Genomic DNA, 19,850 nt, shown 5'->3' with positions numbered 1-19,850 from the left:
TCAGGCAGGCTGAAGCTGAGGGGGCAGCCCCAGAAAGGGGCTCAGAGGCAGCAGCTGCCGTGGCCACCTGTCGGCTCACCAGGCTGCAGCAAGACTCCACCCAGACCCCCAAGTCTGGGCAGCTTAACTTTTACCCTGGTCCAAGCAATGAAGCGTAATTGTTGGGTGAGGGTACTTTGGTGGGTTGTGAAATCAATTCGTGGGGCATAAACAAAACAGGGATCGGACATGGGGACATCCGTATTGTGGAGCTTCATAGCCATGGGATGTGGTTCTCAGTCCCACAGGCCCAGGGACAGGAAGTAGAGCCCCTAGGCTCTGTCTCTGCCAGCTGCTAACTTCAGGGTTGTGCTAGCCCCTCAGGTCCAGGGTGGGTTGTGCTCAAGGAAGAAGCCTCCAGCCCCCAGCGAGACCTGCAGAATGCCAATCTCTGAGCAATCGAAGGTGCCCTGTGTCCAGCCCCTGCTTGCGTCCTTTGGGTAACACTGTGCCGAGTGCAGGTCCCAGCTTTTTACTGGACCTGCAGCTCTGCAGTGGTAGAAGGGGAACCAACACATTTTCGTACCAGAGATCAGAACACTTGCTTTTTATCCCCGGGTGATGGCGTCCACCAAGCTGCTGACAATTCTTAACTGCAGAATGGCAGTGCCGTAGCACCTGGCTCAGTCCCACGTGCGGCTGGGATAAGGATACTAATTTTCTGTACTTACCCAGAATGACAGGCCATGATTCGGTCCAACCCTCTCCATACAGAGGAAGGAACTGGGGCCCAAAGATACCCTCAAGCCCCCCTGCCAGGAACTGAGGGCTGGCTCCATGTGGGTCCTGCAGGAGGACTGCCCTCATCCTGACTCCCCATGTTCGCGGCTCTGCAGTTCTGGGGGTCACTGTAGCCTCCAGACAGCGCCCATCCCTGCTCCCCGTTGCAGCAAGAGCCAGCACCCTCTGCTTGGCCTGGAGACACACAGGGCAGCATGCCAGTAATAAAACGCAGACATACTATGCCAGCCACGGCCACGGAGATTTAATGAGTTTCTCAAGGGGGGAGGGGGCAGTGACAGTGAGTGCTGCAGTGATGGTCACACACTGGTCCCATGGGGTGTGGGGCATGTGTGCCAAACAAGTGGTGGACACAGCCACAGCCAGAACTTGGCCACTCCCCCCAAAACACCCAGGGGCTCTGAGCCACAGTACCCACAGGCAGTCAGGAGACCTCTCTCACACAGCCCTCATACCACCTGCCAGGTGGCCCCAGGGAGGGCACACCCCACCACTGTTGTGGCAGAGCTGGCCATGCTCCCCTCGTGGGCCCGCTTGGTCCCTTCTCCCGGCCAGGCTGTGTGCACTGGTTGGGGGGCGGGGTGCCTCACGTGGCGGAGGCAGAGACCTGCTGGCACCGAGTACACCAGCCAGGTCGGAAACATGGCACTGCCTCCTTTGTTCAGAAAACTTAAAAAGCACAATTTACAGTGACTAAAACAAGAAGAGCTTCAGCTAGTTCCAATTCTTTGTGATGTTAACTTTTCTGTAAAACTGGGCTAACCTTGCATCACAATGTGCACTGGATGCCTGACAGACATGCCCGAGTCACCCTAGGTATCCATCGTAGTCTCAGCCCACCCCACCCCAGGGCCGCAGTCCCCACGTCTGGGGCACACAAGTGCGTTGCAGCCCATCGCTGACCCTACACCTGCCCCACCGCAGAGGGCAGGAGCCCTGGACAGGAGCCGAGAGCAGGTGGGGGGCAGCGGGGAACACTGCCCATCCCAGATCTTCCTCCACTGTGACACTGGCCAAGCCAGGACTCCAGGCCACGGGGAGGAAGGCCGTGGACATGGCCCAGGGCCACTCCCACCACCCTCTGAGCCTTCCCACCACATGGGCCACCTCGGCCCCTGTACCAGTCTAAATTGAGCTTTTTTGCTAAATAACTACCTTTTAGTTTTAAACGTTAAAGTTTACATCTTTTAATGCCTCTTCACATAAAACTGGACAATACAGTTCCTACTTAGCCACTAGCCTTACTGCAAAAAGGCAGAAACAAACTTTGAAAACAAAAAGTTCTAAAGGACAGGACCATGCAGGATCGGGGGGCTTGCTTCAAAACAGTGGAGGAGGGTGTCCAAACGCCCCCCAGTGGCTGATGCTGTGGAGGATGGGGTGTGGGTCATACTATGGTCTCTAGTTTTGTATGCTGCATGTGTCTGAAATTTTCCAAGTTTTAAAATACAGCTCTCTTAAGAGACAGGAAGTGACCTCCCCACGCCGCCCCACACCCAGGTGCACAGTCCTGGACGGAGGCAGCTCAGCACAGCCACCTTCCACAGACCCAGGGCCCACATGCTTACAGTCTAAGGCATTCAAGCTCAGCAAGGTGCCTGGAGGGTTTCTGGAGAAGCCATGGCCACCCTTTGCACACTCGCTTTTGCTGAGAACCCGTGAGAACTTCACACACCCATGTACCTCTCCTTCCTTGCCCCACCCCCAAGAATCCACAGTCCCTTCAGGAAACAGCAGTGAGAAAAGCAAGGACCGCTGGCTGCTGGCAAAGTGCTGGGAAAGCTGAATAGGATCCCAGGAGGGGACAGGGCTTGGAAGTGGCCAGGGTCTGGGCATGGATGTGGGCTACGAGCGGACAGTGACACAGGGAACCTAGTCCCGGGGAATGTTGGGTGGGGGGATCTTCAGGTCCGAGGGCTCCGCACCCCAGATGTCCTGTGCATACTCTGTGATGGTCCTGTCGCTGGAGAACTTGCCTGAGCACGCAATGTTCTGGATGACCTTCTTGGTCCACTCCTTAGGGTCCTGTGGAGGGAGTAAGAGGATGCCCGTTGAGCTTTGGCATCATGGGACCAAAGGCACATAATGGAATCTGCGCTTCCAGAACCATATGACCACACCACACAAAGCTGTCACTGCTCACTGCCCGGGCAGACTCCGCTGGCGCCCCTGCGCTCCCAGCTCCGCATGGCACCCTCTGGGCCAGCCTCCCCCCACCTCCCCAGTCTGCATGCCTCAAGCCCCTGGCACCCCCACGGTCCGTTGCCCTGATGAGACCGTGGCTTAGGAGCGGAGGCCATTTTTCCGACCCCATGGGCTCAATGGGCAAAAGCTGTCTCACTGTCACTCATGCTCTGGGCTGCTGGCTGCTCTGGGGCCAAGGGAAATGCATGGTCCTGGGCGGGGGGCAGTGCCTAATGCCAACACTGGCCCCTCCAAATCACAACACACCAGCTGTGGGGCTGCTGAAGTGGGCCGGGATGGACCACGGCCCAACAAGGACCACCAGGATAGGATGCTCGTGGCCAGGAGGCATAGTGTCACAGGGAGGTGGCCACACCTATGTCCGCGATATGTTCAGAGCTTGCTGGGACCTGACCAGTGCTCTGGGGCCACAGGCTGAACTTGGACTTCCCCAAGAAGGCCCAAGGCAGGCACGACCCGGGCCCTCCCAGCAACTCTTCCCCCGCTGCCTTCCAAGGGGCCCAGGGACGTTACCCGGTATAGCTGGTCCACCTTCGCCTGACACTCCACGTAGGCCTCATAGTCTGCAAACACCTTGAACCTGCAACAGGAGAGGAGGCTGTGCCCGGCAGCATGCACCAGGGTGGAGAATGCGGGGAGGGGGCAGCTAGCACAGCCCATACCAGAGAGCAGCCATCAGGCTGGCCCTGCCCTGAACCCCAGGGGCTCCAGGGCCACAGGTGGAACAGGAGGCAAGAGCAGTGAAGCCTGCCACGCCATGTCCTGCCAGCCTAGGCCAGGGCAATCTGGCCACAGGAGCTTTTCTGTGAGCAACACTTACGTCTTGGGAAGACAACTTTTGAAAAACACCATCTTGCCCCAACACTCCTTTAAAGAAATTCAAGTTCACAGCATGTGCCCCATCTGCCTCGGATACAGCCACGTGACAACAGCCCTGCACGTCAACCCGCCTTCTCGGGACGCCTGGTTAAGGCTGAGGCAGGCGGAGGCCCTGAGTAACAGCATGTCCAGCCACGCATCCACCCTCACATCTCCTGGGGCTGAGCACTAGTAAAACAAGAAAGACTTCATTTCCTGGTGTTCTGGACCGAACGCAGGCTTTAGGAAGATGGAAATACGCTGTTCCCTGCGGAGCCAGAAATACAATTCATTACAGCATTCTTCCTTCACCACGGATCTCAGCCAGGGTCAAGCCTCCAACCCAGACATACATGTCTATGCATGTGTGAGTATACGCGTGCTGAGTGCCTGCACATGGATGTCTGTGTGCATGCGTGTGTGTGTGTGTGCAGTTAGGATCTGGTCCGACTGAAGCCAGCTGATGATAGAGTCATCAAACAGCAACAGACCACGGTGATGGCAGCACAAAGCAGGGAATACAGTGTCTCCGTACACTTGAAAATAATCAAAACAGCTAACATTTTGTTATATGTATCTTATCACAGTAAAATAAATTTTAAGTAATAGACAATCAAAAACTAAACCAAAAGAAACAAAGGAGAAGACAGGTTACTTCTCAGCATGAGCCTGACTCAACGTGTAGCTCAGAGGGGAGTAAAGAGCTGTCATCAGACCGCACAATGGCACTGCGAGCCTGGTGGCACAGTGGGTAAGAGCTATGGCTGCCAACCAAAAGGCCAACAGTTTGAATCCACCATCTACTTCTTGGAAACCCTATGGGACAGTTATATTCTGTCCTATAGGGTTGTTACGAGTCAGAACCGACTTGAAGTTTTAATGAGAGAAACCTCCACCATGTTAACTACAGTGTAGGATGAATTAACTGCATTATAATGTTGACATCACAAGTACTGCTTTACTACTGGGCACCTCTCATCACCCTCCCCAGCCCACTTCAAAAAGGTTCCCTGAGAGCCTTCCTGCTGCCTGCCCTCTTGGGCACAAGTGCTCATTTCACTGAGACGCTCCCAACCTGAGGCCTGGGCAGCCCCCAGGCAGTACTGTCATGATACCTCCTGTGCCCATCACACCTGCTCCCCAGGTCGGCACCGTCAGCTCCAGCGCTGGCTTAGCTGTGGCCCTGCCTGCTGGCTGGCTGAGGGTCGGCCCAATCCGGGCATGCTGGGGAGACAAGGATCTCCCAGTCCCTTCAGACACGGTGATGCTCAGACCCTGGGGAGGGCCGCGCTGCAGAGTACAGCAGCGAGGCTTGCATCAGGCCCACGAGGGGCTGGCTCCCACCTGTCGTGGTTCATCAGCATGTTGACAATGTCCCTGAAGCAGTCAGGCTCCTTGGGAGAGAAGAATCCACTGCCGATCTGGTCCACTGCCTGCCTCAGCTCGGGGAGGCGGTCGTAGTACTCCCTGGCATTATACCTGTGGGGACCAGGTCAGAAGTCAGCATCAGCATCCCGGAGTGGGAGCCCCCTGATGCTCCCCTAGGCTCAGGGCCTGCAGTGCCCGGGATGGCAGCCACTGGCAAGAGGTGGCCTCTGAGCACTTGAGAGAGGGCTGCTGGAGCTGTGATGTGCTGTGAGCGCAAAGTCAATGTAACCGGCTGTTCTTGCTTTTTAAAAAGCGTTGTTCCTAGAAATGTACAATCCCATGTATGGCCCACAGGATATTTCTGCTGCAGAGGGAGCTGCTCAAGGCTGGCCTCCTGTGAAAATGTGGGCAGAGCTTTCAGACCCACATGCCGTACCCACAGCCCCACACCTGCAGGCCCGTGCCTGGAGTCCCTGTACCAGCATCCCCACCCCTGCACCACAACCCCCACCACCTGCTGCGAGGGGCCACAACTGCGAACAGCCCCTCAGCTGGGACTGTGAAGGTGCAGAGGAAATGCAGGCAAACGAGACAAGCAGGCCCAGCCGTCAGCTTAGGGGACTGAGGGGACATGGACAGTGTGTGCTCAGGGCCCAGGACACCAGCAGAAAGCACCCCGAGTGTGGGGTGGGGTGGGACAGGGCCAAGACACAGCTCTGATGCTTCAGGTGACATTCACATTTGCATTTCACCTGGCTGGTGTCCAAGGCCTCACCAACTCTCCCAAGTGTATAGGCAATTAGACAATACTGCCTTTTCTTGTTTTTTCAACTATTACTCAGAATTAGGCCAGGCCGAGCTCAAGGTCAAGGTCATGAAGCACAGGGAGCCCGAGGAGCCTAGGGAGATGTGACAGCCACATGTAGACACGCAGTGCAGCCTAGACTGGGCCCTGGCCCAAAGATGACACTGCTGGGGACGGGGACCTGGGGTCTGGAGTGTGGTTAACGACGAAGCACCACGTTGGCATCTTGGTCCCAACAGAGGTACAGGTGATCAAGGCACAGAGGGGAGATCGAGGGAGCACGGGGACCCTGCTCTCTGCAACTTCTCTGTCAACCTAACTTACTCCAACACAGGAACTTCAGCAGCAGGCGTGCCCCCATTTCCCAAGTCGGCCGAGCACCCTCGGGCCACAGGAGGGCCCTAACTTTGACTCCAGAGATGGCCTGTCCACCCCCACGGCCAATAAAGGGAACCTGGGAGCCGCCTGCCCCGTGCTGTGGTCCCCACCACGCTCTAGTGACCAGGGAAACAAGGGGCACCCTGTGTGCTGCTCTAGACGAAGGTATGTTCCCTCATTTTAGAAAGCCAGCCGAGTACAGCACAGGCAGCCGTCAGGACAGCACAGGAGCAGCCACGTCTGAAGCCAGCCCCGGTGCCACGCCACCCACACTGCCCACCTGGACAGGCAGCCTCCTGAGGCCCCGCCCCGATCCTCCACCCAGCAGGCCCAGGCAGGGCAATGGGCACACACCCTTTCTGGTCCAGTGCTTCCACCTCCTCCACCCGCAAGCCGAAGATGAAGAGGTTCTCCTCCCCCGCCTCCTCCGCCATCTCCACGTTGGCACCATCCATGGTCCCGATGGTGAGGGCCCCATTGAGCATGAACTTCATGTTGCCTGTGCCTGAGGCCTCTGTGCCCGCAGTGGAGATCTGCTGGGACAGGTCTGCAGAAGGGATCACTGTGGATGGGAGCACAGGAGGGTGGTCGGTACTCATGCCCCCTCCTTAGCGCCCACCTCTTCTGCACCCACCTCCTCAGGGCCCCCTCCTCAGCGCCCACCTCAGCATCCCCTCCTCAGGCATACTGAGGTGCTGCCCACCTTTACAAGCTACAGCAAGGTCCCTCTTCACCTCCCTGAATAGGCAGCCACCACCCCATGACAGATGGTGCAGGTGTGCCAGCAGGGTCACCCCAGGAGAGGGCCACAGCCCCCTCCCCCATGCTGCCTTTGCAGGCTCCCTTTCTTGATCCAGGGCAGTTAAGGGAAAGGGACCCAAAATAAAGCCTTCTGTGGATAATCCTCCTAGATGGCAAAGGCCCTTTATTCTAGAACCTCCCGGGGACCATGGCCAAACCAAAGTCTGGTGGTGCCCCTGGTCCTGGTCTGTCGGTGTTACTATTCCTTCTCATCATGTCTTAATCAGCCCACAAGGCTCCTGAAGAACCAAAGGACTAAAAAGCATCACCTGACTATGCACGGGCGTTACTCTGCAGGCCAGACGTCCTGGTGACTAGGAACGGGGTGTCCAGTGTTCCACATCAGCTACCAGCCACTGACACTATGACTCACGTGCAGCAGCCAGGGGTCCTCCACACGGGCCCCTGTTCCCCTTACTGGGCATGCAGAAAGGCAGCTCTGGCCTGGTCCTGGGACTGGCCACCCCTGCCGAGGGCAACACTGGCCAGACTGGCCGCCATACGGCTCACTATGCAGCTCCCCTGTTATGTCCCCAGCCTGGAGGCTGGAGCTCAGAGACAGCCCTGGTCAAAAGGGGACAAAGCCTGATCCAGGAGCAGGGTAAGACACCGGCGTCCCCTGCCATTCAGGCCGCGGACCCCAGCATGAAGGAGGCCCAGCCGGCCCTAAGATGCAGGGTGCATCCCAGGCAGCTGAGAGGCATGTAAGACACTGTACTTGAACTTTGGCACCGAAGTTCCTGGTCAACCCCTGCCCAGCACGCTAAGTCCCCCTCTTGGGCCACCACCCAAGGCTGCCCGGCAGAGCAGCGTGGTCACAGCACAAGGCCTGGAGGAACCTGCACATCCCTGACGCAGAGCAGCCCAGGAAGCAGCACTGGCAGCGTCACCCTGCCTGGCGCACAGAGGCCTGGACACCACCACAGGAGGCCAGCACAGGCGGCCCAGGCTCGAGGCCAGCACAGGCGGCCCAGGCTTGAACCCACCACTGGTTGGGCGAACCGCTCTGGGGCCGGTACCCCAGAAGTGACCAGTTAGCAGAACGTCTGGGTCGGACGCGTGTGTTCCCAGATACCTCTTCTGGGCAGCAACACATTTCCTGGGTCCCCAGGACCTGCCCCAATGTGGCGAGTACAGGCCATCTCAAAGGAGCAATGTGCCTATGGCAGCCAGGCGAGTGGCAGGAGAGGCTTGGGTCGGGGCAGAGAGCGGCTGTACACCTCCACCAGCCAGGTGCATGACCTGCCAGCAAGGCAGCTGGGGCCCCAGGAGCAGGAGGCAGGGCGGAAGAAGACAACAAAACCAAGTGCAGCAGAGGGGAAGTGCAGAAGGGAGGGCCTCTGGTTTGAGACCCATTCTACCTGTGGCACACACAGGTGTTCTCGGCAGGACAGAGCACTGTCACCCAGCCCTGCTGCTCTGGCTCGGGGCCTGCTGCCCTGACCAGATCCTCTAGCCACCTCATCCCCACGCAGGGCAGTCCACTGTCCGTGAAGGCCTTCCGCATACCTTTCTCAGCCAGGGACACACGGTAGTTCTCCAGGAAGATCACTCTGAGCCTGTCACCTACAATGGGGTCGTGGTTGACGACACTGCCGATGGATGTGACCAGCTTGATAATCATTTTGGCCATGTGGTAACCAGGAGCTGCCTGGAGGAGGAGGTCAGCATAAAGAGTGTGCCAAGGGTCTGCTTGTCCTCATGGGTCCCTGGGAGGAGAGGGCCCAGCCACTGTGAGGGCCGCAGGGCCAAGTGGGAAGGCTGTGGGTTCCAGGGACACCGAGGCGGTGCTTTCATGATGTGTTCTGCACATCATCTGTCAGGTGGCCCCTGGCCTAAACGTTTTCAAAGTCCCCACACCCAGCCACTCGGATGAGGTCTCACACCTGTCCTTCACAGGGCCTGGGTGCCTCGCGCCACACCTGACACCGCAGCCTCTGCCAAGGCACTTCCTCAAGTGTGATTTCCTGACTGCAGTTCAGTTTTAGAAATTAGAAGAGGGAAGAAACAACGCCCTCTAGAACTGACTGCCGACTCGCAGGAAATCACGACACCCCAGAGGGCACAGCAGCAATGGCAGTGTGTGGGAACAGACCACCTAGCTTCCTGCCAAGGGATCCCAAAGAAGGCAAGAGGGAGCCATGGCGGGCAGGCTGTAGTCTCCGCCTGAGGCCCTTGTCTGGGTCCTTAATCACACAAACAGCTGCAACCACCTGTGACTGTACCCAGACAACAGGGCCGTGGACACAGACCGCAGCTTTGACACCATGGGATTTGTGCTGTTTTCAGGGTGACAGCGGCACTGTGTGGTTGTTCATGAAGGGTCCACATCCTGAGTGGTTTGGGAGGGCAGCATCCTTCTGTGAGGATGTTTGATGAAGTGTTCAGCAGTCAAGTGTCAGAATACTGTGACTTATCCTGAAACAGCCAGCAGCGCCTGGGGAGACGGAGCCCATGTGGATAAACGTAAAACTGAGAATCCGGGACAGCTGCATGCGTTTTGCCTTTCTACTTTTGTCTTGGTTTGTCATTTCTCACAATAGAGCTTTTTAAACTTTTTAGAAAGTCCATACCCTTTAGAGGTGCTGACACACTGACAGGTGAAAGCAGGTGGCATCTAGGATTTGCCTCATGACTCTGGGGGGAGGGACAAAGCAGGAGCTGCTGCTGGGCTGGGGACGGGTCCACAACTCCCGCACCTGGCTGCCTTGTAACAGTGAACCGGAGCACAGGATGTGCTAGCAGCCTACTGAGCCCAGCCTGCAACGTGCCTCCATTGAGGGCTGGTCTGTCCGACCCTCTGTGGGCCACTGCACCAGCCCAACCTTCAGGAAGCGGCTGTACTCTCGGATCTTCTGTGTTCCCGGATGAGGACTAAGCTGCAGGAGGAGCGGCAGGAGACTGGACACAGCCCTAGAGGACTGAGCATAAGGACTGGCCTGCCTGTCCCTGTGGCAGTACACTGGGATCAGGATTCAGCTCCAGGATTCCAACAGTATGTGCCACATTAAATAATACAGAACAAAAGCAAGCTGGGCTCCAAGTGGCCCACACTGATGAATAAAGCAGCCACACTGCACCTGCATCAACCTGGGACATGGCTGCTTGGTGCTCCACAGGGGCTCGCCTGTGATGTGGACAGAGGCAGCATGCAGACAGCACCGTGCCCACCTGTGGCGGAGGCCTGGCAAGCCCTGGGGAACCAGCCTGGCTGCTGGGCAGGGAAGGGACCTGTCAAACTCCCACATCAGTGGGGGTGGGGGCATGCCCCGCGGGCAGCTGGCCTCTGCACTGGGTGCACCTGCCAGGCACAGCTCCCTTAGCAGCCTGCCCATGGGCTGGGTGCTACCCACCATGCACAGCTCCGTCAGTGTTCTGCTCTCTGGGCTGGGTGCTGCCCGCCAGGCACAGCTGTCCTCAGCATCCTGCCCACTGGGCCACTGGTTCCCAGTTCTGCTGACCCACCAAGAAGCTCGCAGGTCACCCACCAAAGGGTGGGTGGTGGTTTAGGCCAATCTCAGAAATGAGGGCCACAGGAAATCACTCACCTTTCCCCCGATCATGACAGTCCTGGGCACAAAGGACTTTGTTGGGTCTTTCCTTATTCCTGCAGACAAAGGAGATCCAGTGAGGCACCAAGACTACCCACACCAATGCCCTGGGCAGGAAACTCCAGGTGTCCACCCACTGCGGTGGCTGAACACCACACACCAGTGCCCGAAGGCCCTGAGATCAAGACCTAGAGAAGCAGTGGGCGGCAGGTCCACATGTGTGACAGACTGCCCACCCTGACCGTGCTTCTTCCAGGTGGGCCTGGACCTGCCGACGGCTCCAAGACTCCTTGTGCCGCTGCCCTCAGCAAATGCCATCCTCACACAGTCTCACAGGAAGCACTGCAGCCTGACTTTTGGGTGTGAACACCATTACTCAATACCCTGGAATAAGGCAGCGCTCGTGAGTTAAACTGTACTTTATGTATGTTGCTCTGAGGACAGGAAGAGACAGGGATGACCTTCAGATGTGCTAATGGGGCTAGGCAAGCCCCTAACTCCTTCACACTCTCCCTTAGAACCTGAATCAGAAGCCCCTGACTCCCCACACTCCCCATCAGGGCCTGGGGACTCCCACCACAGGGGGACTCAGGGCCCCGCAAGCATGGTGGGCCTGCCTCAACTTCCCCAAACAGAGGTCGTCCTCGCCAGGTCTGCGATTTTCAGATTTTTGGGGTGGGGGCTAAACAAAAGGTGGGTGAGTCAGCCCTGGCTGGCTTGCTCACCAAGGAGCCAGGCCACCAGGCCACAGACAACACAGACAACAGAGTCTTGTTTCTAACATCCAACTTCTGGTTTAGAATAGGAACATGGCTGTCCCTTAATTTGAACTTTCCCACGTCTGGAAATCACACAGAACAACAAGAAGAACAGGAAAAAATAAAAATACAAACTATATTGTATAAAACGAGTTAAGAGAAAAAGTATGCAAGCTCCTACTACTTTGTAAGTCCTACCAGGTCAAGGGGCAGAGGGGCTGCTGGCAGCACGGGGTTCAGGGGTCTCCTGTCTTCCTGGGAGTGGGTGCTGGCAGCAGCTGGAGGGCTGGAGGCGGGGGTGGTGTGGAAGGAGCCCCAGTGACCAACAAACAGAAGGCGGGAATGGGGAGGGAGCCTCTTGTACCAGGCCAGCCTTGGAGAGATGGAGGGAATGTGGCCAGAGAGGGCCCACTTTTTGAGGAGATGTTGCTTTGATATTGCAACAGGAGAGCTGTGAAACTTGGAAGCCTCCCTGGGGCTTCTCCTACCCCCCAGGAATGATCTACTCACAGTCCAATGCAATCCAACTCACTCCGAACAACACGAACAACAAAAGTAAGGGCACACAGCTTCAATACAGACAATGAGAAGTAGAACCTGACCACAGACCTGCAGAAGACAACAGGGCCAGGACTCAGCCCTCAGGCAAGAGGGCCAAGGAGCCTGGGACAGAAGGACTTGGCAGAGCACAGGACAGAAGAAGGAAGAGCTGTTGCACAGACCCACGGCCTGATTATAGAACCAAGCAAGGAAGAGACCCAGAACATGCAGCAAGAGACACACAGGACAGGAAAGACAGAAATCAACAGACAAGAAGGTAAAGAAAATCAATCACGCACCAGCTGGAGCCCCAGAAGGAGAAAACCAAAACAAGGGGACCAAACACTTTAAAACATACTTCAGGAAAGCCTTCTTGAAATAATACAAGATATCAATCAACACATTCAAAGAGCAACCTGAGTATCAGGGCAACTGACCCATAATGGCCAACACCAAGACAGTTAGGAGACCCAGGACAGGCAGCAGTACAAGAGATAATTAGACCGTGCCAGACTTCTCCATGCCAACATCCCATCCTTAGACAGTGGAGCAACACCTAAAAGACACTGTCATGGATTGCACTGTATCCCCCAAAATATCTGTCAACTTGGCTAGGCCATGATTCCCAGTATTGTGTGACTATCCACCATTTTGTCATTTGATGTCATTTTCCCATGTGTTGTAAATCCTAGCTCTGTGATGATGAAATGTGATTAGTGGCAGTCATGTTAATGAGGCAGGACTCAACTGCAAGACTGGACCGTGTCTTGAGCCAATCTCTTCTAAGATATAAAAGAGAGAAGCAAGCAGAGAGAGATGGGGACCTCATACCACCTTTGTACCCGGGGTCCCTGTGCTGAGAAGCTCCTAGACGAGGAGAAGATCGATGACAAGGAACTGTCCCCCAAGCCAACAGAGAGAGAAAGCCTTCCCTTGGAGGTGGCACCCTGAATTTGGACTTCTAGCCTCCTAGACTTGGAGAGAATAAACTTTTTTGTTTATTAAAGCCATTCACTTGTGGTATTTCTGTTGTAGAAGCGCTAGATGGCTGAGGCAATACTCAAGGAAAGAAAGTGAAGTTAAGAATTTAATAATTAGCCTTGAAATTGTCCTCCATGTTTAAAGGCTACAGACTATTATGAACAAGCAAGACCTCGGGGAACACTGGTCACACAAGCCATTGTGTTCTAAAGGACAGACTCCAGCCAAAAGTGGTGGGTGGGAAGGCCTTGACAAAAGGACAGTGGTGAGGACGGAGCAGATGTGTCTGCCGATAGACCAAAATAAAGACAGGAATAGGGAGGCGGGGCGGGGTGTAAACGTCATGTGCTCCAACGATGGAGGACTGTTTGTGTACAAGCACACATTCACGCCCACCCACCCAACACACACACACACACACACACACGGCAAGGAGGAAGACTGGTGGAAGTTAGAACACGTTTGTTGACTGCCTTATCTGAATGGCCGGGAATCACAGGGTATCATTAAAAGCTAACATCACTATGAACAGTACAACCAGAACGGAAATAATGAGAACGTGCATACATCGTGAAGAATGTAACCAGTGTCACTGAACAACTTGTGTAGAAATTGTTGAATGGGAACCTAAACTGCTGTGTAAAACTTCACTGAAAACATAATAAAATATATATATATATTAAAAAAAAAAGCTAATACATCATCATCAACAAACTAAAGCAATAACCTACAGATTGGGAGAAACATATATCTGGTAAGAGTTTAATATCCAAAATAAAGAGCTCCTACAACTGTACAACAAAAGGATAAGCAACCCAACCAAAAAATGAGGAAAGGACTTGATTAGAAACTTCACCAAAGAGGATATACAAATGGCCAGCAAACACATGAAAAGATGCTCAGTGTCATCAGTCATTAAGGAAAAAAAACCCCAAACCCATTGCCATTGAGTTGATTCCAACTCATACCAACCCCACGTGTACAGGGTAGATCTGCTCCATAGGGTTCTGGGTATAATCTTTATGGAAGCAGGTCACCAGGCCTTTCTTCTACAGCACTACTGGGTGGGTTTGAACCACCAACCTTTAGGTTAATAGTCAAGCACAAATGTTCTGTGCCACTCAGGGACCTCATTAGTCATTGCTGCTGTTGTTGAGTCCATCCCTGGCTCATGGCAACCCTGTGTATATACAGTACAACTGTTCCATAGGGTTTCCTTGGCTGTAAATCTTTACGGAAGCAGTTGACCAGGCCTTTCTTCCATGGAGCTGCTGGGTGAGTTAGAACAGCCAAACTTTAGGTTAGCAGCTGGTCGCAAACTGCTTGTACCACCCAAGCTCCCTCATTAGTCATTGATAAAAACCAAATCAAACCCACTGCTATCAAGTCAATTCCAACTCAAAGTGACCCAACAGGACAGAGCAGAACTGCCCCACAGGGTTTCCCAGGAGAGGCCAGTGGATTTGAACTGCGCACCTTTTGGTTAGCAGCTGAGCTCTTAACCACTGCACCACCAGTGCTCCTCATTAGTCATTAAAAAAAAAAAAAACAAATCTGTTGCCGTCAAGTCGATTCTGACTCATAGCAACCATATAGGACAGAGTACAGCTACCCCACAGGGTTTCCAAGGAGCACCTGGTGGACCTGAACTGCTGACTTTTTGACTGGCAGCTGTAGCTCTCAACCACTATGCCACCACGGTTTCTAAAGCGATACATAGTCATTAAGGAGACACAAATCAAAACCATACTAAGATGCCACCTCACCCCCATTACAGTGGCCATGATTAACAAAATGGAGAATAACAATTGGCGAGGATGTGGAGAGACTAGAGCGCTCATCCACTGCTGACGGGAATGTCAAATGGTGCAGCCACCTGTGGAGGACAGTTTGGGAGATCCTCAAAAAGTTGAACACAAAACTACCATGATCCAGAATCCCAATCCTAGATACATACCCCAAAGAAGTGAAGACAAGAACACAAATAGAAACCTGTACACTTTTCATGATAGCTAAAAGGTGCCAAGAGTCCATCGGAATGGATAAACAAAATGTGGTATATACACAATGGAGTATTACTCAGCCATAAAGGGAAACGAAGCCCTGAAACACGCTATGACATAGATGAAACTTGAAAACATTATGCTGAGTGTAATAAGTGACTTACAAAAGGACAAATGCTATGTGATCTCACTTAAAATATCTACAACAAATACATAGAGATGACAGTTTATAAGTGGTTTCCATGGGTGAGTGGGAAACGGAGAGGGGGAGTCACTGTTTAGGGGGACACTGAGATCTGTTAAGGGTGGTGGAATAATTTGGAAAAGGACAGTGGTTAATGGCTGTATAGCACAATGAATGTAATCAATGTCACTGAATTATGCATGTAGGAATTGTTGAAAAAATGCAAAAAAATTGTTGAATTGGCAAATCTTATGATATTTGTATTTTTTACCATGATAAAATTTTTTTTAAAAAGTTACTCAGGGAACATCTAGCTCAATTGGCATAACGTCGTTTATAAAGAAAATGTTCTACATTCTGCACTGCTGAGTAGTATATGGGGTCTTAAAAGCTTGTGAAACGGCATCTAACATACTCCACTGGTCCCGCCCCATCTGGAGCAAGGGAAAACAAAGAAAACCAAAGACACAAGGGAAAGATTAATCCAAAGGACTAACGGACCAGAACTACCACAGCCTCTGCTAGACTGAATCCAGTACAGCTAGATGGTGCCCGGCTACCACTGACTAACAGGGATCACAATAGAGGGTCCTAGACAGAGCTTGAAAAAAATGCAGAACAAAATTCTAACTCACAAAAAAAGACCAGACTTACTGGTCTGAAAGACAGGAGAAACCCCAAGGGTATGGCCCCTGGACACCTTTTCACTCAGTAATGAAGTCACTCCTGAGGCTCACCCTTCAGCCAAAGGTTAGACAGGCCCATAAAACAAAATGATACTAAATGGGCACACCAGCCCAGGGGCAAGAATGAGAAGGCAGGAGGGGACAGGAAAGCTGGTAAGGGAACCCAAGGTCAAGAAGGGGAGACTAACTGACCATGGCACTGGGTTGGTAACCAATATCACAACAATATATGTATTAACTGTTTAATGAGAAACCAGTTTGTTCTTTTAACCTTCATGTAAAGTACAATAAAAAAATTTTAAAAAAAAGCTAACAGATTAGGTAGATACATAAACATTGAAAAGTACGAAGGTAAACGCTAAAAGATGATGACACTGTTGGCTAAAAGTGGGTGGTGGAGTGGAGGAAAGGGGTTGTGAGCTACTTTTACTGTTGCTCATACATGGAGAACCAACAGAATTGTTCAGGCAGGGGAACTGGCACATTATAGAGGAAAATGACGGAGAAAAATGCAGACCTTACGCCTGCAAAAGAAAACCATGCCAAGGAAAACAAAACAGAAGGTTTGCGTTGCATAACATTAGCTACTGCTAGGTGACTATGCAGGTGCTGTTCCAGGGTGGGGGGCACACTCATCACTGAGCGGCTGTGCTGCCCCACCATCCAAGAGGATGGGGGAGAGGAGCTCACGTTCTGCTGCCTCATGTCACCTTGCTGAGGCTCAGCGTCAGGAGCACTCCGGAAGGACTGCACCTACCGTATTACATCATGTCTCAGAGGGGCCAGGTTCTTGCACCTGGACAAGCCTTGTTATTGTTGTTAGGTTCCGTTGAGTCAGTTCTGACTCATAGCAACCCTATGTACAACAGAACAAAAACACTGCCTGATTCCGCACCATCCTCAGAATCCTTACTATGTCTGAGCCCACTGTTGCAGTCACTGTGTTAGTCCATCTCGTGGACGGTCTTCCTCTTTTTCACTGCTGACCAGCTACTTTACCAGGCATGATGTCCATCTTCAGGGACTGGTACCTCCTGATAACATGTTCAAAGTATGTGAGAGGAAGTCTCCCCATCCTCTCTTCTAAGGAATAATCTGCCTGTACTTCCTCCCAAGACAGATCCATTCATTCTTTTGGCAGTCCACAGAATATTCTTCACCAACACTATAATTCAAATGCATCAATTCTTCAGTCTTCCTCATCCATTCTCCAGCTTTCACATATACATGAGGTGACTGAAAATACCATGACTTGGGTTAGGCGTACCTTAGTGCTCAAAGTGACATCTTTGCTTTTTAACACTTTAAAATGGTCTTTTGCAGCACATTTGCCCAATGCAGTATGTCCTTTGACTTGTAAACTACTGCTTCCATGGGCATTGATTATGGATCCAAGTAAAATGAAATCCTTGACAACTTCAATATTATCTCTGTTTATCATGATGTTGCTTCTTGGTCCAGTTACAAAAGAATTTTTGTTTTCTTTATGTTGAGGTGCAATGTATACTGAAGGCTGTAGTCTTTCATCTTCATCAGTAAGTGCTTCAAGTCCTCTTCACTTTCTGCAAGCGAGGTTGTGTCATCTGCATATCGCAGGTTGTTAATGAGTCTTTCTCCAATCCTGATGTCACATTCGTCTTCATTCCAGCTTCTTGGATTATTTGCCCAGCATACAGATTAAATAGGTATGGTGAAAGCATACAACCCTGACACGTGACATTCCTGACTTTAAGCCACACAGTATACCCTTGGTCCATTTGAACAACCGCCTCTTGGTCTATGCATAGGTTCCATATGAGCACAATTGTGTGTTCTGGAATTCCCACTCTTCGCAATCTTACCTATAATTTGTTATGATCTCCACAGCTGAATGCCTCTGCATAGTCAATAAAACACAGGCAAACATTTTTCGGTATTCTCTGCTTTTGGCCAAGATCCATCTGATATCAATGAGATCCCTTGTTCCATGTCCTCTTCTCAATCTGGCTTGAATTTCTGGCAGTTCCCTGTCACTGTCCTTCTGCAATCATTTTTGAATTATCTTTAGCAAAATTTTACTTAGGTGTGATATTAATGATATTCTTTGTTAATTTCCACATTCTGTTGGACCACCTTTCTTTGGAATGGGCATGCATATGGATCTCTTCAGTTTGTTCGCCAGGTAGCTCTCCAAATTTCTTGGCATAGACGAGTGAGCACTTCCAGTGCTGCATCTGTTGAAACATCTCAATTGGTACTCTGTCCATTCCTGTAGCCTTGTCTTTCACCAATGCCTTCAGTGCAGCTTGGACTTCTTCCTTCAGTACCATCGGTTCTTGATCATATATGCTGCCTCTTGAAATGACTGAACACTAACCAATTCTGTATACTCCTTCCATCTCCTTTTGAAGCTTTCTGCCTCATTTAATATTTTCCTCATAGAATCCTTCAATATTGCAACTTGAGGCTTGAATTTTCCCCAAATCTGAAGTATTTAGCACAATCAACAGCATATCATTTCAGGAGGCAGCACATGATCAAGAACTGACAGTACAAAGGACTTCTAGCAAACATGACACCATAGACAAAAGCACCATGCCGTCCCCCCACAGCAAAGATCCGAAAAACTAAGTGAAACAGAGACAAACGTCATTCCTGGAACCCGAAGTGTCTAATGAAGAGATAGGAACTCAGCCAAACACTGAATGGAGTAAGAAACTAACAGAGAACAGAGAGCAAGGAAGATAATGCACAGAGATGTCTATCAGCTAACGCAGCACGGACTTGCCATCTTCGACTCTTGTTGGAGATTGACAGGCAGGGAGCACAGGTAAGCAGCTTCATGGAGCTCCCAGCAGGAGACAGAGCGCCTGGTAACGAGTGACACACGGTTTCCCACTCCCCACCCTCTCCCCGCTGTTCTACCTCCACCCTTCCTGGCTGACAGCTGTGGCTTGGCTGGCCAGGAAGCGTAGCGTCCATGCTGCTTGGATTTGCCCCACCCACACTGGAGACTGGCAGACAAGGAGTACAGGAAAGCAGCTTCATGATGTTCCCAGCAGGAAACACAGCACCCTGTAATCAGTGATATACGCTTTCCTAACCCCCATCCTTCACCCCCCACCCCAGGCCTCCTTTTCTTCCCACCACCCACAGTCTCTTGGACTGGAGGCATCTGCTTCATCCCAGGCCACTTGGATTGACCATGCCCACACCGGCCGTCTCCATAAGTGCCATCTTTCTGTTGCTAGTGTTGGTTTTTCCATTTCTTTTGGTTTCTTCCGTGCCTCCCAGCATCTCTACCTCCTTTCTCTTGAACACCTGGCTCTGTGTGCCATCTTTGCTTCCTCTTGAAAGGCTGTGAAGCCCTACTCCACTGGGGAACCACTCCCCAGGCCCGTGACAATATGCCGGTGGGATCCCTGGGGCCTTTTTTTTTTTTTTTTGCTTTGCTTTGTTCTATTTTGTTTATTTGTTTGTTTTCTTTCTCTTTTAGCAGCTTGAGAGCCCCTTCTAGCCAGGCTGTACTGCACGGCTTAGGAGCCACTCCCTGAAACTAAACAACTTCGTAAGTGAGATCCCTGGTGGCATTTCTTTTTTTTCTCCCTTTCTTTTTTCCTTTCTGTCCTCTTCATTTCCCAGTTCTCATCTCTCTATATTTACCTTCTTTTCCTGTCTCCTGAATACCTGGTGTTGTGTGACATCTATACCCCCTCTAGCCAGGCTACACTGTGCAGTCTGGGAGCCACTTTCCTGGTCTTTGCAGCCACACCCGTGAGACCCCTGGGAGCTTTTATTATTTTTTTTAATTCCAAATTTTTATCTAGTTTTTTCTCCATTTCTTGGTTTCTCATTTCTCTACTCCAATGGCAAGCTCCCTTAGCACTCTTTTGTTTGTTTTTGGCTCCTGTTTCTCTCTCCCCTCTCTCCTCTTTCCCATACCAGCTCCACACATCACAACCTTCCCCTCCTT

The 19,850-nt window shown here is 52.2% G+C and overlaps 1 protein-coding gene across 1 annotated transcript in view; it reads right to left on the bottom strand.

Moving 5' to 3' along the window:
• Positions 1-56: 56 nt before the first annotated feature.
• Positions 57-19,850, bottom strand: part of PYGB (glycogen phosphorylase B) — a 114,612-nt gene continuing 94,818 nt past the window's right edge. The window contains exons 15-20 of the mRNA XM_049869357.1: positions 10,744-10,802; positions 8,705-8,846; positions 6,749-6,956; positions 5,188-5,322; positions 3,499-3,565; positions 57-2,805 (exon numbers count right to left, since the gene is read on the bottom strand). Of these exons, the coding sequence (XP_049725314.1) occupies positions 2,653-2,805; positions 3,499-3,565; positions 5,188-5,322; positions 6,749-6,956; positions 8,705-8,846; positions 10,744-10,802 (764 nt within the window). The 3' untranslated portion in view covers positions 57-2,652. The remainder of the gene's footprint in view (positions 2,806-3,498; positions 3,566-5,187; positions 5,323-6,748; positions 6,957-8,704; positions 8,847-10,743; positions 10,803-19,850) is intronic.

The sequence above is a fragment of the Elephas maximus genome, chromosome 25 (genome assembly GCF_024166365.1).
Source record: "Elephas maximus indicus isolate mEleMax1 chromosome 25, mEleMax1 primary haplotype, whole genome shotgun sequence".
Classification (NCBI taxonomy): Eukaryota; Metazoa; Chordata; class Mammalia; order Proboscidea; family Elephantidae; genus Elephas; species Elephas maximus.
The sequence above is the reverse complement of the archived record's forward strand: the minus strand, read 5'-3'. Positions and strand labels throughout refer to the sequence as shown.